Below are 24,970 nucleotides of genomic sequence, written 5' to 3'. Positions count from 1 at the left end.
AAGGCCAGCAACCACTGAAACCCTTCCCCAAATGGATGAATGAACGGGTGACACACATAAATGACTGCTGTGATGATCTGACTTACTGTAGCTCGGTCGAGGGATAATCCTCATATGTCAGATTTCTGTAAGGCCAACATGTGACACAAAGCCGGGCTCCCAGCAGACAAGTGTGCTGTGCTGGTATTAGGGGCTGGCCGGAGCCCGGGCTGCGCTTGGAACGCGCCCGTGTCCGTGCGGGGTGTGCCCGCTCGCCTCCCCGCGCGGCTCGGCCGCCGCCGCCTGCCAGCGCAGCACCCAGGACACACGGGAACCCCATGAGCTCTTGGCTGTTGCATAGATAACCCCAAGGCTGCCCGTGTGGCTGTACTTTCTGGAAAAAAAGAGAAGGGGGGGAAAAAAGCCAGACACAAGAAACAGGAAAGCCCCCAAAGACTTGTGGCTGGGATTACCTTGTTCACACCTGTCACCACTGATGTCCTCTCAAGGTCAGAACTGGAGCTACGTGAGGCCAGCTTAAAGCAAACGCCATGTGAAAGGAGCTCTATGAAGGAGCAGCAGGCACTGGAAGGAGGACAGGAGTGCCCACAAGAACATGAACAACAGCTTGCAAGTTAACCTGCCCAGGACTTGGGCTGGTTCAAACAGCTCACTCCAGGAGAAGTCTGAGCATTCCTTTTTTCTTTTCTATTACTATAGGATGGAGGACGAGGCAGTACTGGATAGAGGGGCTTCCTTCCTTAAACATGTATGTGATGAAGAAGAAGTGGAAGGTAAGAGACTTGGACTGCTGGGGAGGAAGGGTGCCTTTGCTTTGGTGTTTGTGCATAGGATGGGCGCAGTCGGAGGGCAGAGAAACAGGGTGCCTCAGGTTTGCCCAGTACTTTGTCCTAAAGTGGACTGAAACATGGGTAGGCTTGTTTGGCGTGGAAGTGACTTTCTAGAGAAATCCTCCGCTTCGGTTCAGGAGCGAACGTTGTTGGGTGCTGCCGGCACACGCTTCCGCTTCCCCCAAAGTCCCGTTTGCTGTGTCTTGCACGCTGGCTCCAAGACACCAGAGCTGTTCCTCTACAAACTGAGTTTTTAGCAGTGCTTGCCTCTCACCGCTGCAGTCCTGAGCTTGGAAATATGGAGGCAAGTGGAGAAGCCAAGTGAAAGAGCCAGCAGAATTTGTACCAAGTGTTGGGGTGGACTTCAGGCGGGAAGTGAATATTTGCTTGGGTTATCCTTTGTGCTCAGGAGGCATAAAGAGAAGGGTTTTCCCTTGAAGGAGAACTTTTTAACAGAGAAGACAGTTTCCTTCTTTAGAGGGAAAGAGTAGACTCCCTTGGAAGTGTTCTTGTTTTCTCTCTGACTAAAAATGTTGTGAAATCCCTAAGGTGAAAGGAATTTAAAGGAGTTCACTTCAAGTTTCTTCCTGGAAAATGATGACGCTGATAGGAGTGAGTTAATGACAGCAAATTCCTTTTTTCTCATTTTCTGAGGATTGGTTGTCTGTGGGCTTGATAAACTAGTGGGGGAGCAGGAGGAGAGCAGGATAAGGTAGGACTTGAACTAAAAGGGACAGGATTTCACTTTGCAGCACCGTCCTTCCCCTCCTCACTTCAGGATGTAATTTTATTCTGACTTCTTTATTTGCAAACAAATGCCTGTGGCTTTTCAGTTGAAAATGTTTTGAAGGGTGTAGGGTTACAGCCGTGTCATTGTCACCAGTAATGGACAGGAAAGGATCCAGCAGTAGGAAAGAAAATAGTCTCTAAAAAAGAGGAGTTAGAGCACTTACAGCAAACCAAGCCAGTCCTTTCCACGAAAAAGCCTGTGTTTTCTTCCTCTCTGGGATGAAGTAATCTGTGCTCAGCCACTATAAATCATCATCTTGGGTTTAATGAGGCTATTTGCTGTCTGCAGGGTCGGGTTTGTATTAGGCTCTGGCTTGTGGAATAATTGACACTTTGGCACAGCAGTTTGAGAAGGGAGAGAGAGAGGATATTTTTTTATGTTTTACTGTCTTAAATGTTGCCACATGCTGTTTTGATGTGCAACAGCCGCGTGTGATGCTCCAGGAACATAATAGAAGTGTTTGTTGGTGCTGAGCGCAGGAGGGTCGTTCCGACTGTGGTTACTGCTTGAAGTAATGTTTGTGGCTGTGGTGTGTGTGTATATCCTTTGCTCCACTGTGGATATCCTCACTGGGTTTAGTTGGGCTGACAGACCGGTTGCAGCTCATCTCGCTGGGGGAATGAAGAGGAGAGGTGAAACAAGTGCTTGTAATTGTACACGACAGGCCTCCGGAGCTGGAGCTGCTCGGCCGAGCCCCCGGAGAGCCCCGGAGCTGTGTAGCCAGCTAATTCCCTCGGTGGTGCTAAAGGCAGCGCCGTGATTCCTGCCAGGCTCCTGGGAGCAGCCCAGCTAAATCACCCAAGGATCCAAGGCCGTGGCATCTGTCAGGGTCACGGGGCACGTATGGTGCATGGATGGGTCGCTCAGGGAGCCGCTTCTCAGCCGCTCCGCTCCGTGCAGTGGGACAGCCTGGAATTCTCGGCGTGCCTGGCAAATCTGGGGCACTGCCGCAGTGCCAGTAAGCATTAAAGGCTTTGGCACTTGGAAGAGATCTTATTTGTCTCCATGTTTCCAGCCTCAGTGATTCTGCACTTCTGTGCGTGTCCTCAGCTACATCTGTCTCTCCACAGAGATCCGTGCACGTAACGCGCCTGGGTATCCGTGTGCACCCCGGGTGCAGTCACTGCGTGTGTGGGATGAACTGTACACTCACAGAGTGCTTGTGCTTGGAGCTGGTCTTTAAGCCTATCCAGTTCCAGCCCTCTGCCGTGGGCAGGGACACCTTCCACCAGACCAGCTTGCTCCAGGACCTTTCCAACACTTCCAGAAATGAGGCAGCTGCAGCTTTTCTGGGTGCCTGTGCCAGGGCCTCCCCACCCTCACAGGGAAGAATTTCCTCCCAGTACCTAATCTATCCCTGCCTTCTGTCAGTTGAAGATCCAGAGGAAGGGCTAAAACACCAGGTTGCAGACCTTTGGCTGGCACTTGGTGCAGATGCTTTTAAATCCCTTTTAGATTCCTGCCCTTACAGTGGGGTGTTCTATAGGAGGCAAGCGTCTGTCAAGAGACTTAATTTTGGTAGAAGTGAGCGGAGAGGAGATGGTTTCTTTGCCTTCCGTGACCTTGTTCAGAAGAGACAAGGCAGAAGAACTCAGAGAATGGGAAAACTCTCCAGCAGATGGTTATAACATGCCTCGGAACCAGTTTGCTTGTGTTGCTTTGTGAGTTGCTTTAATTTCAAAGAGGCAAAGACAGAATTTTGAAGGTGTTGCTTGTATTGTCGCCTCTTCAGTGTGTTCTTTGGGAGAAGAGAGGAATGTCATTGGCTTTGTCAGTGGTGCCCACAGGTTATGTCTGTGGGATGGAGATACCACATCACCCACTGCTTTGGTTATGTAGCAGTGCGGGGGAGAGGGAAGGACTCGGCTTTTTAAGGAGGGGTAAAAATGGGCATTTCTGGTCAGGAAGGCAATGAGACATTTTCAGGGTGGGACAATTGTCCCTTGTGCCCTCGCTGAGTAAATGTGGCTTTTACAGAAACCGTACATACCTGACAGAAATATGTCCCTTGGGCCTGCTTCCAGGGGTTGTTTAGTCCGTCTCTCAGGTGGCACCTCACCCTGGTCCTACACTGGAATGTGTCGCTGTGATATCAGCTGTTGACATTTGAAAATGACTCCACTCCAGCTCCTCCCTGCTGCCTGGGTCCACGAGAGGGCTAGGTGATGGATTCGGTACACGTTAGTTAGGAGGAGTTGCTTGGCTGGAAGCGCCCAGAAGTGTGACCTGGCGAGACAAGGGATCTGCCCGGGTCCAGGGCAGAACATGAAGGAAAGCAAGTACAAGTCAGCTTTCCTGGGGGAAATCAGGAGGAGGCACTGCCCTGAGCTGTGCCAGAGGACCCTTCCCATTCATTTTGAGCACTGCACGTTCCTTTCCTTGAAGGTAACGCTGTGCTGCTGCAATGCCCCTGTGAGGAGTGCTGGTATGTGTGACATAAACAGATTACTTAATAACCGATTTTGCAAGAGGGGAAAAGTAAAGCTCCACCTTATCCTGCGAGATAAGGTATTCTTGGCTCTCTGAGCGTAACTTCCCCGGGCTCGCTGCCACCCTGACTCCGTGGTGGGGTGGAGGATGCTGGAGTTGGAGTTGGACAACTCCACTGCAAAGCCTGAGGAGTGCACCGGCTCCATGTGTTAGGAATGGGGAGCAGCACACCTGTCCTGCCTTCCAAAGGATGGGCAAAGGACACGTTTCAATAGCACCTCTCAGCACTGCTGTGGGAGTGAATTCAGGAGAATGTGCAGTCAGGGAAAGCTTTTCCTGGGTCCCATTATCATTGTGGCATTTAGTGTTGCGCTGCTAACTCTGCAGGGAAGCTCTCACAGGGATTTTGTAACAATGTTCCATAACTACTTGTTCCATTTTAGCACTTTCCTCCTCCTTGCTTTCTATTCTCGACCCGGTTGTGTCATTGCACTTTGCTGGTAGAAAGCTGTGTGATGCCGTAAGCCCAAGATTAGTCCTTGATGGTTGGATCAATGAGGAGAGAGGCTAAAAGGGCAGAGATAACTGTGAACATCTTTACCTGTATTAACAGCAGGCTGGCGGTGGGAGAAACGAGCCATATTTTGCCCATACACTTTGATTTCTTTTTCTCCTCCCGTCCCTGCCATCTGTTTTTGATCCATGACTGTAGGCAGACCCTCCTCCATTTTCAGAAGTAACCAGATGACCTGTTTCATATCCAAGTCTTTAATTGCTTCTGAAAGAAATGGGATTAAAAAAGTAATCAGGTAAAATCTGATCACAGAATGTGCTCATTAATATTCTTTTTTACCTTTAATTTGTGTGTGGAGGAAAACCAGGCTGTGTTTTGCTTCAGTAAAACTGAAGTGGGCTTAACTCCTGCAAAAGCCAAACTCAGAGGACCCAGGCAGTGCCTTTGTGCTCCCTTTCCATACAGCAGCTGGCACAGCTTCCCTGTGAGGATGGTGAAGCCCTGGCACAGGTTGCCCAGACAAGCTGTGGCTGCCCCTGGATCTCTGGAAGTGTCCAAGGCCAGGTTGGATGGGGCCTGGAGTGACCTGGGCTAGTGGAAGGTGTCCCTGCACATGGCAGAGGGGTGGAACTGGATGAGCTTTAAAGTCCTTTCTGCCCCAAACCATTCTGTGATTCTACTGAAGTTGGAAACCACGGGTGGAGTTTGGAACCCAGTGCTGCTCCACACAGCTAAGTTAAAACAGGACAGGTGGTTTAGATCTTCCCAGCTTTGCCACACCGTGATGAAAGATTTCAGGTCTTCAGATTCTTTCCTTTCCACATTTAATTCCCTGTGGCACTTTGCAGGAGAGTGCTTCCTCTTGGCAGTGTCCAGCAGGTCATCCCACGGGGTATCATTCTCGTTCTGGTCACTGCCGCTGGCTTTCCTCTGCTGTCAGCAACCAGCATTAGCTCTGAGGTTGCTGGGTGGGATGAGGAGGTTTCTGATGCCCGCCTACTCCATGCTCAGTGACAAAAGCTGCAGTCTGAGTTCAGAGGGTGATAAACTGACTTTACATAAGGCAGCGATAAGCTGGCTGTGCAGGCAGGAGAAGCGGAGAAAACGTTGTAAGAGCAGCTGAGTCAATAGCTGGCGTGGTCGGCCCATGGTGAAGGAAAGGTGCTGGTTTCTTCTCACTGGCAATACCTTTTGTGCCAACATGTGCTGAGGGCGAGGTGAAGGAACGTGTTTCCATACTATTCTGACAGTGACTTGTTTTGTCACAGCTCCAGTCAGTTTAGAATCACAGAATCAGTTGGAACAGAGCTTTAGGATTATCAAGTCCAACTGATTGGAAACTATCATCAGTTCTCTGACCTGGCAGTGAAACTAGTTTTGTTGGGGCCCATGCTGGTTAGAAAGGTTGCCCTCACATGTCACCTTGCAGCCTTGGATGGCAGCATCTGCTCTCATTTCAGTCAGGGATCAAGTCTAGGCTTGTTTGACTGTCTGCTCCCATCTTCCTCTGCCCAGCTGCTCTTTCTGAAGGTAGAGTAACACTGGGTATAACAGTTCAGCATGGAGATGGAAAATCAGATATAGCTTTTGCTCACTTGTCAGATGTGAGTCCCAGATGTGCTTGTGAGCCTTCCTGGACTTTTCTAGGACATGTAAAATGAAAAGGTAACCCAGAATGTGTTAGGGAGGCCTGGTCATGTTGCCTGAGCTGGGGCTGGGTAACACAGCAGGAGTGTTTTTCCCTCTCCTACCTGTGCTTCTCGTACCACAACTGCTGAAGCTGGGCTTAACCCGGAAAGCAGTGCCAGGGCTGCAGCTTGCTGGTTTGAGCATCATCCCAGCCTTCCTGGAGCCCTGTCCCCTCCTTTCCTTCTGGTGATGTTGCTGCTCTGGTTGCAGGGCGCTGGGAGAACTTCCATAGAGACTGAGAAGGGAGCCAGGGAACTCCTGCGCTCCGTGAAGGAGGCGCGTGCTGCTGGCGAGGCGTCGGGAGCCTCTGTGAGCGCTGTGATTCTGTTTGTTCTGGCTGTGTCCCTTCAGCCCCTGGCTCCAGCCGCCTTCCATCAGACACAGGTTCAGTAAAACTGCAGCCTTGCCACCAAGGGCACTTGCAGAGGGCTGCTTTGAGGCTTTTCCCAGAGAATGGAGGCAGCTTTGGATGCCTTAATCATCCTACCTCAGCTCTTACTTCTCTTGAGCAGAGTCTAAATCCTGCCTGCATCTGTGAGCCCGAGAGTGTCGAGTACAGCTTGGTACTCAGTTCCTTCACTCTTGGTAATTAATGAGGTGGAAATAGGAAAAGATTTTCAGCCAGCATCGGTTCTCTCGAGTGGTCATTGGAGTGTTTTGGAAGTGGACATAATTTTAAAGGATGCCAGAAAATCCAAAGGTACCGTGCTTCCCAAGAGCTAAATCCAACAATCCGGCCCAGATCCCCTTCTCTGCCCTGTTCCTCAGAGCCCTGCGTTCTTCAAGTTTTCTTCAACTCTTCTTTCCATTGAAGCCAAGCAGTTCTGGCCAGATTAGATCAGATCACAGCAGGACAGGTTTGGTGGCTTTTATAACCTCTCACAGCTCCAAAGAAGAGAAAAAGAAAAGCAGCTTACGGGGTTGTGGGTAAGAGTCTCGCAATGGCTTATGTAAAGCTCAGGGAGAATACCCCCACCACATGTTCATTGTTGTGTCTGAACAATGTCCAGCCCTTTGTTCACTGCCACCCCACTGACTGACTTGGTTCCATCTACACAAGCAGGGTTTCTAGAATCTTCAGCAAGACAGTTGAAGACTTTTATTTTATTTTATTTTATTTTATTTTATTTTATTTTATTTTATTTTATTTTATTTTATTTTATTTTATTTTATTTTATTTTATTTTATTTTATTTTATTTTATTTTATTTTATTTTATTTTATTTTATTTTTTTCCTGCTTAGATATTTTTTACTTGAATTTATGTTAGCTCTGTCTTTTAGAGCCATCCTGTTGCTCCAGTCTAACTCACCTTTTACACATGCTTTGCTCAGATCTAACTCACATTTTACACATGCTTTGTTGGAGTGGCCTCTGAATTTTGTTAGGAATCTGGCAGGTCTGGTCTGGGTCATGGATGATACATTTGGAACAGAGGAGTGCAAGCTTTAGGCAAATGGCTGGGATGACTTCCCTTCTGTCTACCTCGAGTTTTGTTACATGGGGGTGTTTCAGATGCAGTGCTGACTTTCTGAAGATGCTGAGGTGCTGGAAGCCTGATATTACTGAGGAAGAGAAAAAAGGTCTCCAGTTTCCTTACTGCCTTCCCCTGCACAGCTCATTCCCTGCCCCTCGTAGGCATTTCAGTCAGCAGCTGCATGGTAGAAGGTGAAGTGCAGTAATGCAAATATATAAAATGATAAAATGAACCAAATTTGCTGGTTGGTTAAGGAACATCTTTGTTTAAGATGCTTTGGCCTAAGGTCCTTTGTTTAAACATTGGTTAAAGGAGCATTTTCCTTGCTGATGGTGATCCTCACTTGAATCTTTAGCCGTAAATTTGGGGTTCTTCTGTTGGAGCTGGCAGACTGAAAGAGATCCCTGATGTTTCTAATCTTGTTCCTTCTTCTTTCCTTTCTCTATGGCATAGTAGCTCAGGATTGTCTCTCCTGAAGCCTCTGTTTCATGTTTTGCCCTTTCCTCATGGCAGGCTCGTCCCCTGATGGTGTTTATCAGTCTATGAACCTGCTACTCAGCCTTATGGTTGTTGTTCCCATTGCCTGATGGATTCGTGCTGACCCTTTTCCTTGGCAAACTGCCAAGGAGAATCCACAAGAATCAGCTAATTGCATACTACAGTTGTTTGTGGGAGAAGGGGTTTGGATCTGTTCTGTCTCCATCTAGTGCATTCAGTTTCGCTCAGATTTCCAAGGAGCGCTCGGAGAATCCTTCTGCCGTTTCCCTGCCTGATGGATTTTTACTTGCATGGAAAATCGGTCACTTGAATACCAGCATGGTTTGAAAACCCTGTGGGGACCGGTGGGTGAGCCTGTGTCTGGGCAGCCTGTCCTGAGGACTGATGATGGTTCAGTTTTCCCTGGAGATTCAGTGTCTCTGTCCATGTGAATGAATGGGAATAGCACTTGGCTCTTTGCACCGCGCTAGGTCCTCGTGTTCCTCGTTTCTAACACAGCTGGTGTGAACAGTTCTGTGGTGTGGGGTGTCCTGCTGGCTGTGCATCCCATCCTGGGAGTGCAGAACAGCTTGTGGCCTGCAAGGTGGAGCTGGTCAGGGTGCAGCTCCTGCCCCTCTGCTGCTGCCAACACCTGCAAACCCCTCCAGAACCAGGTAGAGCTAAGGGCACCCGGCACGTGACGCCGTGGCCTTCTGTTCTTACTTCTTGAGCTGATTTGAAACTAAGCAGGGCTTAGTTTGGGACTTTCTTAGCGCTACTTTTAGTATCTCCCCTTTAAAATGGATCATCCCCCTGATTTATTTGTCCTTCTGAGCCATGGGCTTTTTTTATATTGCTAATTTTTTTTTTGGTTCTCAGACAAAATGCGAAGCACCTTCTGCCACCAACCCCAGGTGGGAAAAGCAGCTGCTCTAAAGCACTCTGACCTGGCAGTGATCCTGGCAGTGATCCTGGCAGTGATCCTGGCAGTGATCCTGGCAGTGTCCTGGCAGTGTCCTGGCTGGTGCCACCTCTCCCTGCGGGCTTGGCTGTGTGCTGACACCTCCTTGGGCACAAAGTTGTGCCATCTTCTGCTGACCAAGTGCATGGTGGGCTGTGTCCCCTGCCCCACTGGTGTGACTGCAGAGCAGGTCTCTCTACATGCTGGATGGAGGGTGCTACCTGAGGCTTTCAGTTCTACCCAGGGATAAGACTGGTGGCTGGGCTGTGAAAATGGGCTGAGAAGGTCCCACCTTTCAGGGAATCACAGAGTGGTTTAGGTTGGAAGAGACCTTAAAGGCCATAGGCCTCTGAGTGAGATGGCTGGGGCATCCTGAGCAAAGCCCATTTTTTAAGTGGCCCAAAGTATTTGGCCAGAGCTGGTGGGGAAGATTTTGGCATTGTGGCCAGCTGTAACCACACAGGCCTGTCGCAATCTGATGGGGTTTAATGTGACTCTCCCTCTTCTTTGCAAAGGACTCTTTAAAGGGAAAACAAGGGCTGGGTAAAAACTGCTAACGCTCAGCTTATTTTCAGTCCTTTATACCTTTTTAATATTAGATTTTGATCTTGTTTTCTTCTAAGGTGCCGGTGTGAGATTCTTTAAGGGCTGGTCTTACCACGCTTTGAGTCTCAAGAATTCAGTCATGTGGAAAGGATTCCTTTTTAGATGCAGCGGGCAGTCTCTATCCTTTGATCCCATAACTTTCAGCTTCTTTCTCCAACTTTTTGTTTTGGTTTTGCTGAGCAAAAGCCATCCCCTATTACCCTTTTTAAAAAGAGCTAGTGCTTAAAAATGGAGAGGATCATAATGAAGTGATCTCTCAGAATTGTTGTGGTTGAAGGGACCTTAAGGATATCTCATTCCACGCCTCTGCCTTGGGTAGGGACACCTTCCACTAGGCCAGCTTGCTCCAAGCCCTGTCCAATGTAGCCTTGATGAGAATGAGCAGATATTCCTGCAGGCAGGGAGGGAATGCTGCATTTCACAGAACCTCAGCTGGCTGATACACAAGTGGGTTTTTGTCAGTCAAACTTATTCAGGGAGTCTCCTATGCTCAAACTCCAAATCTGGGTGCTGAAACATGAACTGCTGTTCCTCACTAGCTCTTAGTAAAGCAAAAGATTTGGTTTCAACAGAGTTTTTCCAGGAGAACCCCCCAGATGAAATGATTTTGTTGTCAACTTGGGGCACATTAAACATCCTCTTCGGTCACAGAAGTCAAAGATTGCAGTTCCAGTCAGTATAAGTCCAAAGAAGCCCCTGCCCAGAATAGGTGCCACCGGAGCCTGTGGGTGTCTGCATGTGTATCCCACGGGTGGGGTTTGAGGGCTGTGAAATGAGGTGCTCACAGAGCATAGTGTATATCCTGGGGAGAGCAGGGAGGGCCATGGGAGCAGCCCCTCGGGTGGAGCAGGGTCTGGGTTAGCCCAAGCTCAGCGCTCAGCTCCGTGCTTCCCATCCTCCCGGAGCAGTAGGATCCTTGTGGTGCCTGTGTGTCACGTTCCTCAGGCAGCCGTTCTCATGGGAAAGGCTGGCTTCCCCCGGTGAGTCGGAAATGTCCCAGGAGCACAGTGCATTGAGAGTATGTGTCAATTGTTTCCTTCCAGGCGCTTTGGGAAGGGAGCCTAGAAGATTATCTCAGCATTTGGAGCAATATAAACAGATGCCAAGCACTTGAAGTACACGGAGAAGGAAAATGTCTTGCTTGGCCTCCCTGAACAGTCTGAGGTGGGGGAGGACAGCAAGGAACATTAAATAAGTCTCTGCCTTCAGACTAGGGAAAAGCAGCAAAGCAATGCAGATGTTTGCCTGCGTATATACAAGTGAGTTTCATATTACCAGAATGTGTGCTGTGCACACGTGGTCCAAAGATTAAAGAGATTGTCCAGTTCTGTTGGCAGCATATTAAAGTATTAAGACTACAGGCTCACTGTGATGTGTTTCTATTATCAAGCTGACCGCAGAATTGAAGTGATTCAAAGGGGAGTCTAGTTTAATACAGATACCTTTCACGTCAGGCTTTTGGACAGAGTTTTGGGTGTGAGAATCCCTTGGGAAGGGCTACCACTGGCCTGTCTGTCAGGGGTCACCCCCAGCTCCTGCTCAGATAAGATCTCCCCTTCCCTGTCCCTGTGAGGCACTCAGGCCATCTGCCACAGTAAAGCTGATGTTTCCAGTTGCTGGAAGAGCTTTCTGAGTTTCCTTTGGCACGCAAGAGCTAAATCCGATCTTCAGGTGTCAGTCTGGGAGGTCTTGCTACAGATTTCTCTGTGGCTCTGCCCTTTCCCTCCCTGGTGTGATCTGTTCCCCAGAGGTGGAGATTCTGACAAGAGGCAGCAGACACAGGACCCTGTTCTGTCACTGTTCCACTGCCTGAGTTGGAGCCCTGCTCAGCTCCAGAATCCTCTTTCTTCCAGCTCTGGAAGTGTCCAAGGCTGGGTTGGATGGGGCTTGGAGCAAACTGCTGTAGTGGAAGGTGTCCCTGCCCATGGCAGAGGCTACAACAGGATGAGCAAACACGCAAAATAAAGGTTCAAACATGCAAAATAAAGGCCTCACAGCTGGCTTTAGGGGTGTGTGGAATTTGAAATGGCAAATGCTTTTTTTTGTTGTTTTGCATTGGCAAATCAGTTTGTTACAGAAATGGAGTATTTTGTGCCTAGGTTTTCAGCTGTTTGGTTACCAAGATGGAATTTATCTCAAGGAGGAATTAGAGACGTGTTTAGTTTGTGGGTCATTCATTCAGATAAATTTGGTTACTCAGTCTGTTCAGCTGAAACTCTCCATTCAGCCATTCTGGGCAACCATTGGCAAATGTAGTTGAAATGCTTTAGTTTGAAACCCAAGTCTCAGTGCAAGGGCATCCTTGGGATTTACAGCCAACGTATGAAATTTGGCACTTATTCTGTTCCTAGTTAATTTTTATTTTGGAAAGTGTCAAGTAGGAGTTGATAGGAACTTTTGTGAGTAGTCCTTCCTTGTGATGGTACTCAGAGTGTGGGACCTCTATAGTGGCACCTGTGTAAGGTACCTAATGGTACTTTGACACTTGTTATACAATGGGCTGCACAGTCAAGTGATGTAGATTTTGTTGGTCTAAGCTCTTCAATTAAACTGAATCACTTGGCATGAGGTAGTTGTTAAGTCCAGCCAGTGTATTTGATAAAACAAATGGAAAAATTAGCGTAGAATGCGTTTGAAAAGCACTCGATATTTGAAATATTTGATATTACAAAATGAGTGTGATGGCCTTCTGTGGGGTTTATTTTTGTGTTTAAATGAGTCACAAGGACAACAATTATCTGAGTCTGCACTGGCATGTGCTCTCAGAAATGATGGGATGAAAATACTTCTCTAAAGAGCTCCAAGCTCACACTGGGAGACAAGAAGAGCAGGACTAATTGACGTTAGGCCAGTAGAGAGGGATGGTTCACTTGTCTTTTGGAGTGAAACAGGGGTAGGACAAAGAGTAATGAGTTCAAACTGAAAGAGGGGAAGTTTAGGTTAGATATATTGAAGAAATTCTTCCCTCTGGCAGTGGGGAAGCCCTAGCATGGGTTGCCCAGAGCAGCTGTGGCTGCCCCATCCCTGGAAGTGTCCAAGGCCAGGTTGGACGGGGCCTGGAGCAGTCTGGGCTAGTGGAAGGTGTCCCTGCCCATGGCAGGGTTTGGGAGTGAGGTGAGCTTCAAGGTCCCTTCCAACCCAAACCATTTTGGCATTTACAGAAATGCAGCATGAACCATGCTGGGCCGTGGTGCCCAAACTGCAGAGTGCTGAAGTTGATATTTGTGTGCTTGTGCTCCCCAGGTCACCACACGATTTACATCGGGGTCCATGTGCCGAAGAGCTACAGGCGGAGGAGGCGGCACAGAAGAAGACCTGGGCACAAAGAAAAGAAAGAAAAGGAGAAAATCTCGGAGAACTATTCGGACAAATCAGACGTAGAAAACGCTGATGAGACAAGCAGCAGCATCCTTAAACCGCTCAGTGAGTACCGGTTCCACTCGTCACTCATTACAATGTTCTGTTTTCTAGGGATCTGTTCACGGAGGATGAAACCTGATGCACAAAAACAATTGTCTCACGTTGCAGGGTTGGAGTAGTCTGGGCCAGCTGCTGTGGGATAGCTGCTGTGGCTTGGAAAAGGCACAGGCTAGAGCAGACATTTCATCCCTCTGTATCACCTGAGTTGGCCCTTGAGCACATGCCAGGCAGGAACAGGCCAAATGCTTCAAAAGCAATTTGACACAGTGTGTAAAGAGATAGCAAGCAAGGGCAAAGACTGAGCAGTGCCTAGGTAGATCTATTGCAGCTTCTGCCCTGGCCCTGGGACGTGCACACGCGCTGGAATTCCAGCACCCCGTGGTTTTGGCCTCGTGTATCACTAACTTGCGGTGCTAACAGCTTTTTTTCCTTTGGTAATTAACCAGTTTCAGGTTTTGAAATCAAAAGGAAGAATCAAATGGAGCTTTGCTGTATGTTTGAGTATCTGTAGGGACTGAAGATTTAAAGTATTGGCAGGCAGGTGAGGTCCATTTTGGATGCCCTGTGCCTCTGTTCCCACCAGAATGGTTAAGCAGAGGACAGAGACCTTGAGTTGGTGCCATCACTGTGCAGAGACACATTGCATTGCATCACAGGGTCGCATTCCTCTTGCTGTTTTCTCTGGTGGCCACAAGCTTGTCCTGAAATCTGGGAGATGGCTGCTTTGGTAGGAGCCAGGAGGGAGATGGGAAGGCTGATGGCATTGAGTACAGCAGAGCAGCCCAGGATGTGATGCAGCTCAGATTATTGAGGCTAATTCCAGGTGGTTGGAGCTTCATTTATAAGTGGAAAAATGCTTCCTGTGTGAGAGATGCATACAACTGGACCTTGGATTGAAGAAATACATTGATTTTTCATTTTGCACTGGTGTTGCTGGGTAGTTGCTGTAGATAGAGACAGTAACATGGGGCAGCTCAATCATGTCTGTAGCCTGGTTACCATCTTCAGAGAGCAGCACCTGGAAAGGAAGGCACGTCACAGATCCCATTTGCTCTTCCCACCTCTTGTTCCCTGGCTGTCCCAAAAAAGGTTTTTTGTCAGTGCTCAGAAACCAGGAGTTGGTATTCCACCAAAAGACACAATTGCACATCTTGAAGAACTCAAATGTTTTAAACTTAATTTCTATGTTTATACCTCTGTTCTTCAGCATGCAGGTGACCAGGCCTGTAGAAATTGCCCTTTTGCTTCTGAATGTATCATATCCTAGAGGAATTGTTTCCATGGGCCAAGTGTACCTATGTTTGAGAACTCATTTCTTCCATCAGGTTTTCATGCCCTGCCTTTCATCTTGCCCATTATTGTGTCTGTGTCATTTGAGGAGGGATTCGTGGTGTTTTTTCTCCTCTGTTGTTTCTATGCAGTAAAATGTTCTTATCTGCTCTTACACCTGCATTTAAAAATATGCAATCTTTCCATCACTTGCCATATGCAGTTTTCCACCCTGACCTCTTTGCGCTGCAGATTTTTGGAGTGGAATCACATAAGTATTCCAGGTGTCTCATGCAGTAGCATTCATGCCCCATCCCTGGGCCCTTTTCTCTGTTCTTTGCCGTCTCGGGTATCCGGATACTTTTCCAGGTCCTCGCAGGGACTTGCTGTTTCGCGCTGGTGGCCAGATCTTTTTACGAGCTGGCTCAGTTAGCTTGGAGCTCTGCAAAGGAGAGGGGTAGGTCAGATTACTGTCTTGAATTACAAGTTAACTCATATCCCTGGGTTTTTCATCTTCTGAAACTGTCGTCTTCAGTGCTGACCTGAATCTTGTGTTTGCCACCCTTTCTTTTGCTTTCTAAGAAGCCTTTCTTCTCTCTCCACCAGCTGTGTCACACAAGTGTGTCCGACAGAAGTCCATTTCTCTCCAGGCAGCATGTACCAGCTTAGGCTGGTGTCCAGTGCTGGCAATCCTGGCAAGAAACCTCAGTTAGAACCCTGGGGTTTTAATCTTCGTCCCATAGTAGGCATTGGTTGAGGGGTAGGTGGCTCAAATTCAGTTTCAAAAGAATATTAGAAACTAAGAGCTGGGAAATACTGCGTGGCAACTTTAATGGGGTTGGGAGAAAGCTGAAATGAACTATATTACATATATTTAAGGCAGTCGGGAGAGAGTGTGGAATATCAGAACCTGAAATAAGAAACCTCAGACATGGAGAGTTCTGTTCCAACACAACTCAGTGTAAGAAATCCTGAATTTATACAGCTCCTTCTCTTTGCTGCGTTTTGCAGTTATCACCTTGGCTAATACTAGACGCTGTCAGTTCAGCTTGGGTATAGAACTGGCGATTTAGTTTATCTTCTAATACAAGGACAAGTATATAGAGCTTGATTTGCAAAACCTTTAATAATGTAGCTGTTAAAATAATTTGTAGAAGTTCAGGGAATGACTTGATTGTCCTGTCTGTGGAGACCTTTGTTTTTCCTGAGTAGAATCTTGAGCCAGTTGTGATTCGGTACATCACTTGGATTTCTTCATCTGTCCCTAAGGACCACAAGCCTAAGCTTCAGTGTCCTACCTGAAAATGATTTCTCAGCTTCTTGGATGAAAACCCTGCAATTAGACTTGGACCAAATCTGGGCTTGACTCACCAGGTCAAGCTGCTCACAGCAACCGAACCTGATGGGACGTGCCCATGGATACCAGCAAGAGAATAAACAGGTCCAGAAAGGCAAACCTTCCCTAGAAAACTTTTGTTCCAGTTCCAAACCAGTCTAGCTGTATTTGGGAATTGGTGCAGTCTGGAAATGTCAGTCCTTTTTTTTTTTTTTTTTTTTTTTTTAGTCTGTGTCCAGCTGAGCTAAGCAAGCCAAACTCTGGTAGTTTATAGACAACCTTCAGCTCTCCCATCTGGAGAGAGTTGAGCAAATGGAACGTGTACAGATATGTTTCATGCTAAGGAAATTATTGCTTGGGAACCATGCCTCCTTCACAAATCCAGACAGGGATACTCTGACAGACTGAGGAGGAGGCAGGAAGGCGATGTTCCCTCTGCAGAGCCCTTTTAGGACATTCCAGGCCTGCAGGGCTGGCTCTGCTCTCAGTGAACTTTGGCATTCACACCCTGGTTCTCATGCAGACAATGACAAATCCCTCTTCCAGGTGAAACATCCCAGCACCTCTCATCTAAAAGCACCTCCTTTAACCAGCCTAGCCTTGGTTTGTGTTTAGGGCCAGCGAGGAGGAAATGCTTTTTAGGCTCTGCCTCATCGGGTCAGCTGCTGCTTGTGTCAGCACAAAGAGGATGGCGTGGTTTGCTGCTACTTGCAAGGGATGAGACAAGGGAGGAACAAGGAAGGCAGATGAAGTTTCTCTGAGTCCATTTCCCTCTTCCTCGTTCTTTAGTACAGGTGTGCAGAGATTTTCCCATGAGGAAATGTATATCTGCTTGATCTGGGAAGGGGTTTTTTCTCATTGTCTGGTTGCCCTCCGAGTCACTTTGGCTCACCTCCCTGGCCCAAACCCAGGTGCTGCAATATTTTACTGACCTTTTAAAACCACTTGTGGGTTTGAAAAATTCTTACTGCCAAGGAATAGAAATCTCTAATTGCTTGCCACCCTGAAGAGGGTAAAACCTGATTTTTGTCAGATGTCAGAACGTTGCCATGTTGACAAATGTAACTACAGAATCTAAATTTTGGAATACCTAAAAGCAGGGATAAGAGGACCTCTATAAAGAGAGAGGGGAGGGATGATACTTCGTATCAAAGGTTTGTAAAGGTTTCCAGTTGGTTCAGAGAATTCCTCTTTTGGAGGGTTTTAGTAAAAACCCTCTCTTGAGCCCTCAGGTGTGAATTTGGAGGAGCATTTCTCATGTTTGCAGAGGAATTGTTACATTAAGGTGCTGTTTGAGGCTTGTGCTGCCATTCCACATGGAGTGCATCTCTCCTAGTGAAGGCGAGGTTTTGGCTGGATGGATGAGATTTGCACTGGAGGCAGGTAAATTTCTGGTACTGCTTCCCAACTTGGGTTGCCAACAAAAGAAAGAGTTTTTTGTGGACAATATCCCATTTGATAGGTTGCCCAAAGAAGTGGTGGATACCTCATCCCTGGAAGTGTTCAAGGCCAGGTTGGACAGGGCTTGGAGCAATCTGGTCTAGTGGAAGGTGTCCCTTCCCATGACAGGGGTTTGGAATGAGCAGATCTTTAAGGTTCCTTCCAACCCAAACCATTCTGTGATTTCCACTGAGAAGAGCCAGTCTGTCTGGAACGGTCCATTCATAAAAAGATCAAATTAATTCAACAAGGATATTCAGACATCTATTTAGGAGCGCTCAGGCTTGGTGTCTACCTTGAAAGTTCATTAAGGCAGGTGTTATAAATAGCAGGAGAGAGCTTCAGGATGGAAATAAATGAACTTACTTAGCAGAGCAGATGCAGCACAGTCAGGGCTGTGCCAAGAGTTCTCTTTCTGTTCCTGGGTTTTTCATTTATGGAGTTTCTTTCCTGACTTTTCAAGATAGGGGGTGGGATTTTCCAAAAGCTTTTAGCCTCAGCTCACCACAGTGAGAGCAGTGACAGTACTTGAGAAATACCAGGCAGGATGACCAAAGCTCAATTATTTTTGTATTGGCATTTTACACAAGGAAAGTGATGAGGGAGACTTGGCCATAAATAGAAGGGAACTTTGGTGGTTTGGTCTTGGAGAACTGCACGGCAGGCTCGTGGGCTGGTCCCAGGAGCTGGGGTCACTTGAAGCAGGCCTTCTTCAAGCTCCCTCCAGGACTGCAGGGAGCGTGCTTAGGTCCACTGCAGTGCAAGTGCAGAGGTAAATTAAACACAGAGCTAATTAGTGCTTGGCTTGCAGCCGTGCCCTCTGCGTAGCCGGAGGCCCGTCGGAGCGGCTGGCAGGCCGCAGCTGGCCGTGCCCATGGGAAAGGGCATGGGAAGGTGCTCGGGGCAGGCAGGCTGCGGGTGAGCAGGGTGAGGAGGTCAGCCCCACCTGCTGACACAGCCCTGGCTCTGTTCCCACCCTGCCGAGGAGGCAGGGTTGGTGTCTGACTGCCTGGGGTACGGCTCCCAGCGTGGGCAGGGCCCTGAGAACCACAGCTCACACTGGGTTGGCTCGGAAGGGAGCTCAAAGCCCATCTCATCCCAGCCCCTGCCACGGGCAGGGACACCTTGCGCTACCCAGCTTGCTCCAAGCCCCGTCCAGCCTGGCCTTGAACCGCTTCCAGGGGTTGGGTGTCCGTGGTGTCTCTGGGCACTTGTTCCAGGACCTCAACACTTTCACAGGGAAGAGTTTCTCCCTGGTACCTAATCCAGCCCTGCCCCGTGTCAGTGTGAAGCCACGAGGACGCCGGTGGTGGCAGAAGGACTTGTTGAGGTGTGGGAGTGACAGAGAAGAGTCTCGTGTTGGAGGGGGGCACTTCCAGCAGCAGCTAAACCCAGCTGCCTTCACCCCTTACTTACCCCAGCCCTCATTCCAAGAGAGGCTCAGGATGGTGTTTTTCTTGTTCCTGTGGCCTCACTGCAAAGCCCCCCACCTCCCACTGAGGCACTTGGGCAGGATGAAGGGACATGGTGATAAGAGATAGGTCACATCTAAACCCTATCACCCTCAGCAAAGGCTTTCCTTTTCTTGGCAAGGGTACAGGCTTTCACTCGGACAGCCAACTAAAAAAAATGCTCTTTTTGCAACAACCCTTACCTGAACTTCTGAGATTTTTTCTTTTTTACTTGGACTTGTGCATGTGCCAGTCACATCAGGGCTTGTTATGAACACTTTGGAACTTACAGCGTGGAACTTTCATTCCTTGCTCATGACAGCTTGGAAAGGAGGTCAGGTTTGGGTTTTTTCATTTGCTTGCCAAGTTCAGATTTCTGGTGGGCGTGATAAAAAAGGTAGAGCTAAACTTCCTTCCTCCTTAGGTGTGTCCTGAGGCTCCCAAACACAAAACCAGCAAATGATCTGGTTGTTAAGACAAATGCCGAGTGCCTCAGGTACGGGGGACTAATTCTTTTCAGCCCCAAAAGGTCTGGGAGTTGGGATTTTTCCCTTCGGGGTAGTTTCTGGGGTTGTTTTTCAGGGTTGAGGGACAGAAGCAGCTGTCCCTGGATGAGTTATGTGCACTGCCTGATTAAATTCGGGCATGGCTCAGGTAGGAAGCCCACGTGTGTGGGCGTGCTGGGAGGTGGCATGTGGCATCTACGCTTCCCCCACCACCAGCTGCCCTTTGGCAAGTGCTGGGAGCTGGGGTTGGAAGCCTTCAGAGGGACAGCTATGGCAGGGGCCTCGTGCAAGTGAAAATGCATCTCACCCTCATGCAGCAGCGTTCCCCACACTCTGTGTCTTCTCTGTCCTTCCCCAGCCTCTGGAGTGCCACCAGATGTCCTTTGGAAGGGACTGTTCAGCCACATGAACCAGCCCATCCCTGTATTTGCCGTCGTGCATGGTTCCTCAAAAGAAATCAGCAGTATGGGCTGAAATTCCGTTCTCAAGCGTGTCTTATTCCTTGTGGTTTGTGTTTCCAGTGGCACTCGTGTCACTCAGTGTTTGTCAGTCACCTCCAGCTGCGGCAAGGCTGGTGGGTGCCTCAGGTGTGGTGCAGGATCTAAAAGGAGTTTTGTATTCCCAGGATTTCAGTGTTCCTTGGAAGGTGATGATGTCAGAGCGGTGCTGAGGAGTGAAAAGGAATCTGTTGTCATGTCCCGTGTGAAGCTGTCACAAGTGCCTGGGCATGGAATACTGTGGCTATAGAGCAGAGAATTTTCCAGCTGTGCAGACACCAGGATGAAATTGTTCAGGTCTGAATTCTTCAGAGATGTCTGGATGTGTCTGAAAGGAGCAGCCACTGGGAGAGGAAGGGGGAATGAAATCCAGGAATGATCGATTGATAATGGGATCTTGGTGAGGATTATTCCTGGGGGCAGTGCATTTAAAGGCACACCACCAGCTCTTCAGGGAGCTTTTAAAACCTGCCTTCACTCTTACCATGGTTAAAAAACAACCACGGCACTTGCCATGGCAGTGACACCAAAATAGACAGCAGGGCTGTTGAGCAATTGCACTGAGATTGTTGTCAACTTGAAGTGCTCAAGATCCACAGCCATGAAGTAAAAAAATGGATTTGAGTAAGAAGTACAAACACTTCTTGCTGCCCTCCTGCCACACCTCTAAGTTTTCTCTACAATCTGAAGAACTGATAGAAATAGTTTTTGGGTGAGTCAAAGTAAAGATTCTTCTATGGCTGTAACCTCTCCTTGGGAGAGCTAAATTCCTAAACCTCAGCTGGTTAATGTTAAATTAATTGTAGCAAAGTTTGAGGTAAAATAGCAAGAATTATTTGACAAATTGAGTCTGGGCAAAACAGAGGAAGTATTCAGCACAACAAGTTCAGTCTCAAAATCCTTTGGTTTTGGGGAAGGTACAAGTGACACAGTATTTTCATTTACTGGTCACTTCTGCCTCAATTAACTGCATGTTTTCTTAGATCTATGACTAAGCCTTCCTTAACTGGGAATGGTCTTTGCTGCATTTTTCCTGACCAGACAATTCTCTTAGAAATCTCCCTTGGCCCAAGGGGACACAATTAGTCATGTAGATGTAGAAGAAAATAATTCAATATAACCTTCACATGGTATTTAAAGCCATGGGGTGTGCAACTGTCTACTTGGTGGTGGATTGAAAGTGGTTCTTCAGCTTCAGCTTGAAGCTTCCTCTGTGTTTCAGTACCAGCAGAGATGGCTTTGGGAAGATTTTGTGGGGTCTTTATTCCCACTGTGACAAGGTAGGCTGTTCATGTTTCAGACAGAGCAAAGAAGAGGTTGGTTTCTTTCCTTGTATGGGGAAGACCTGCTTTAACTGGAGCTTGCTGTGTTAATCTTATGTCTAGAACTGATGATAGCATGTGCCACTGTAATTACCTAAGCCACCTTAATGCTTTGCCTAATTCTGTTCCCTGCATTCATGTGAAACAGCTAAGGGACAGAAAAGTCTGAGGAATTTACCATGTGGGGAAAAAAAATCTCATTTAGAAGCATTTTGATTTGAAGCCAGAGCTGTTTCTCCAGCTGAGAAGGGCTGAGTTGGGGATGTGATGGTTGGCACTACAAAGCTGCCCTTTTTGGATTAAACTCCATGCAAATCTCACGCTCAGTATGGGAACAAGCCATCCTGTTTCTCTGTATATGTAAACAAGGGTTTGTCTTTTACTCTCAGTATAACCAACACATGGATTTTCTTCTCTGAACCCTTTTTTGTGTTTTCAGTTGCCTCTTGTGAACCTCACAGAACCTCTCCTGCTGGGATCATTTCAGATGTTGATCCTTGCTGTAGCTGTTCTTGAAGCTGGTGTCCTTTTTATTATTACTATTCTTTCACCAGTAAATTGCCCATCAGCAGAGCTGGGGTGGGTTTGCCAGTCACTTCTTGCTTCTGCCCCCAGAAAGGGGCACTTGGCCACTTGGGGAGGGGCAGGAGAGGCCTTAGAGGGTCAGGATGGGTAGCAAGGGGGCTCTCAGTGCTTCCAGCAGCTTGGAACACAGTCTCCTCTCATCCCAGGAGGAGCAGGGAATTATGTCCGTGACCTACTAACCTCCAGTTGGGATTGTGGGTTTGGGAAATGAGTGCACAGATGGCAGCGCTGGGAGGGCAGCAGATGCTGCTGATCTAATGAGAGGAACCGACTGTCGTTTCAGCAGGGTGGTGGAGAGCAGTGTAGGGATGTCTGTGGAGCCACAGGGCTGCTCCCTTCTCCCCGAGCCCTTTCCCTTTCCACTTGGCACCCTCCATTTATCTTCTCCTCCAGGTCGAGCTGGCACAACGATAATGTGGAAAATTAATGCGGATTGCGCAGGGAAGCTGTTAGGGTGTATTGGGCGATTAAGAAATATTTGGAGGGGGAACCAGAAATCTTGATGCCAAAAACCTGCTGTACTCTAGTGCCAGCAGGCTGGAATGGCCAAATGGGCGTGTTAAAAAAGGAGAAAAATCAGTCCATTCCGTAGAGAATAACGAGCTGATAGCAAAGGGCTCTCTCTGCACCCCTATGGACGTGGCTCCAGCACGGATTTTGTGCAAGCCTGAGCCCTGAAATAAATACATTTGTCATAGTTCAGGAACACCGAGCCTCACTGTGCCCTTGCAAATGCTCTTGAGGCAAGGCTTGTGTTCAGGCTGTCTCTTCTACAGCTGTGAGTTGAGTTTGGGTTTTCTCTTTCTGGTGGAGTGATTTTGGTAGTCTTGCTTTGAAGTTTGGAGCAGATGCTGTGTTGTGAATGTGTTCGTGCCTTGAAGAAGCAGCAACTTACTGAGAGGCAAGAAGTGCCTTTCTTTTATCTCTTCTGACTTTTATCTCTTTGACTTCCTGATAAACCAAAGTGGGCTCTTTTAGCTGTGATGTGAAGGACTGGCAGCCAAAGGGCCACCACAAAAAGAAATAGAAATTGAGATTTCCATGTCAAAAACCCAAAGAATAAACAAGATAGGGTGGAGAAGGCCTCAGCTCTAGTACTTGATAGTTGAAAATTTCCTTTCCACTTTGTTAGTGTCAGCCATTTCCCAGAGAAATGGTGTTGGTTAAAATAAATTTGTATGATATCTGAAACAAAATCCTTGAGAGGTGTGGGCTGTTCTGCTCAGCTTTGAATCCTGATTTGACATCTGTTCAAGCAGGGAAGAGTCTTTGCTTGGATTTATTTGCTGATTTCTTACCCACTGAGTGAACTTTAAAATAATGATATTAAGTACATGAAAATTGTGTGTAGGAAGAATGTGGTCTAAAGAGGAAAGCAGATGTTGACTGAAATGTAAGTGGTTCTGCTTAGACGTGTTTGCACTTGCACGGTTGGATTTATGTCTCAAAAAAGACAGAGCCCTTGTGGCGCCTTTTTCTTATGGTTTGGATACCCCTGGAAGGGCATTGTAGGCCTCAGCAGTTACATGGAAATAAAAGTATGCATAAATCAGCAGAGCCTTTCCTGCTCTTTGTAAGGAAGCCTAGGAATGGACTAGTCCCAGCCTGAATGTGGTATTGGGATGTGTTCAAGTCTTGCTTCCAACTGGATATCTTGCTTCCAGCCTTGATATTTAAATATAGTAATGGGAACTGAGTTCATCTGATGGAGCAGGGGTGCATGGCTGAGCTCTGAGCTGTGGGTGTGTAATACCCTGTGAGCTGCATGGCTGGGCAGGAAAGGTGTCCTGAGCATCCTGGCCTGTGGAGATCTCCAGCAGTTGCCCTCTCCTCCTGCTCCAAGGGCAGCTCCGTAACAGCGGGATTGACTAGGCCTGGCTTTTGGGCTCTCACTAAGAACCCAGCTCCTCCATGTCACAGCCATGCTGGAGTTCAAATCCCTGCTTTGCTTCCTTGGAACCAACCAGTTTTCCTGATTTCAGGCAGTTCTGTGAGTGGAAGGGATTTTGGAGGAGGCAGAAAGCGTGGGTGTCCAATCTCGTTTGCACAGCACAGGGAAGAGCTGGCTGGGCACTTCACCTTGCAAACCCATCCCCAGGAGCCTGCTCAGAGTGCCTGGCCCCGTGGGAGCTGGCAGGCATGGTTTGACAGGGGGATGGAGCACGCTGGGGATGGATCAGCTTTGCATGGTCCCTGGCTGGGGAGCACTGGTGGCGTGGTGGCGCTGGGATAGCGCCTGCGGTGTCTTTCAGGACAGATAAGCAGCTCTTAGGATGTGAGTCATCAGCCAGGAGAAAAGGATGTGGCTGAAGAGCACCACTCCTAGGGAAGAGCAGCAGAAGGAGCTGGCTGGAAGCAGTGAAACTCGGTGTGCCAGGTGCAGAGAGGGCAGAGAAGTTATTCTGAAACCGTAACATTTGTGTAACCGCGAGATTTGGATACCAAGGCGCTTTACAAGTGTCCTGCACCAAATCTGGGCAGAGATGGGTGTCACTCAGACTGGGATAAGACAAAGGAAGGTATTTTATGGTTCTGGTCTAGATGAGTGGGTCTCTCTGCAAGAGAGATGAGGCCCTGTGTAGTCTTCCCCGTCTGAGAGCTCCAGATGGGCCATACTGAAACACCTTGCAGAGACCTTGCACCTTCATTCACATTCCATGGGCTGGAAGTGGTGTGCCAGGTTCTGCCCCAGTGGGAGGGTGGTCACCCTGGCCTGTGGAAGCGGTTGTGTTTCAGAGTCAGACACTCCATGGTGCCTGTGGAGCAGGCTGTGTGAAAACAGCAAACTGGGCACATGGCAAGTGATGCCTCCACAAAGTTTTGGGAGTTATTTGGGGGCGGTTTGGTGGGTGGGGTTGATCACTGGGGTCCTGATGAGGAAATGTGCTTGGAGGAGTTGCCTGAAATTGCTTGGTTTCAAGTCCATGAAAGCAATGGAAGCTTGGAGGCTAGGAAGGAGTTTCACAGCCTGGCAAAGCTTTCTGGGCCATCTTGCAGACCTGTCAGGCTCCAGACACTGTGGAGAGAAAGCTGCTGCCTGCTCCTCGCTCGCAGGCAGAGCACTGACTTGGCTGTTCAGCTGGGCACGGACTCTTCCTTGCGCTTTGGGTATTCCTAGAGAACATGCCTGACCCCGTTTTGTTGGGCCTTCTCTTATTTGGGTTTCCCTTTATCTGTGTGGGACTTGTTCTGCCTACTTTGTATATCGTGGTTTTCTTGTCCCAGCCTGTTCCAAGGTAAATTGCCAAGGATGGGAAGCTTCAGAAGGATGAGTCTGTAGCAAAAAAGAAGTTCACTCCAGTGATTTCATTCCAGCATGGATTTCATCGTGGGAATGGGAGCTCACTCTGCAGAATAAACTGCTCACCATC

The 24,970-nt window shown here is 48.2% G+C and overlaps 1 protein-coding gene across 13 annotated transcripts in view; it reads left to right on the top strand.

Annotated features, from left to right (window-relative positions):
- SLC4A4 (solute carrier family 4 member 4) overlaps nt 1-24,970 on the top strand; it is a 143,891-nt gene that overhangs the window by 47,142 nt on the left and 71,779 nt on the right. For 11 of the 13 annotated variants that reach the window (XM_058839097.1, XM_058839099.1, XM_058839096.1 and 8 more), the window contains 2 exons: nt 700-773; nt 13,017-13,196. In XM_058839097.1, the coding sequence (XP_058695080.1) occupies nt 700-773; nt 13,017-13,196 (254 nt within the window). The remainder of the gene's footprint in view (nt 1-699; nt 774-13,016; nt 13,197-24,970) is intronic. The other 2 variants (XM_058839104.1, XM_058839103.1) reach the window with 1 other exon arrangement.

The sequence above is a fragment of the Poecile atricapillus genome, chromosome 4 (genome assembly GCF_030490865.1).
Source record: "Poecile atricapillus isolate bPoeAtr1 chromosome 4, bPoeAtr1.hap1, whole genome shotgun sequence".
NCBI classification, from domain to species: domain Eukaryota; kingdom Metazoa; phylum Chordata; class Aves; order Passeriformes; family Paridae; genus Poecile; species Poecile atricapillus.
Note: the sequence above shows the minus strand (reverse complement) of the source record. Positions and strands in the feature narration are given on the sequence as shown.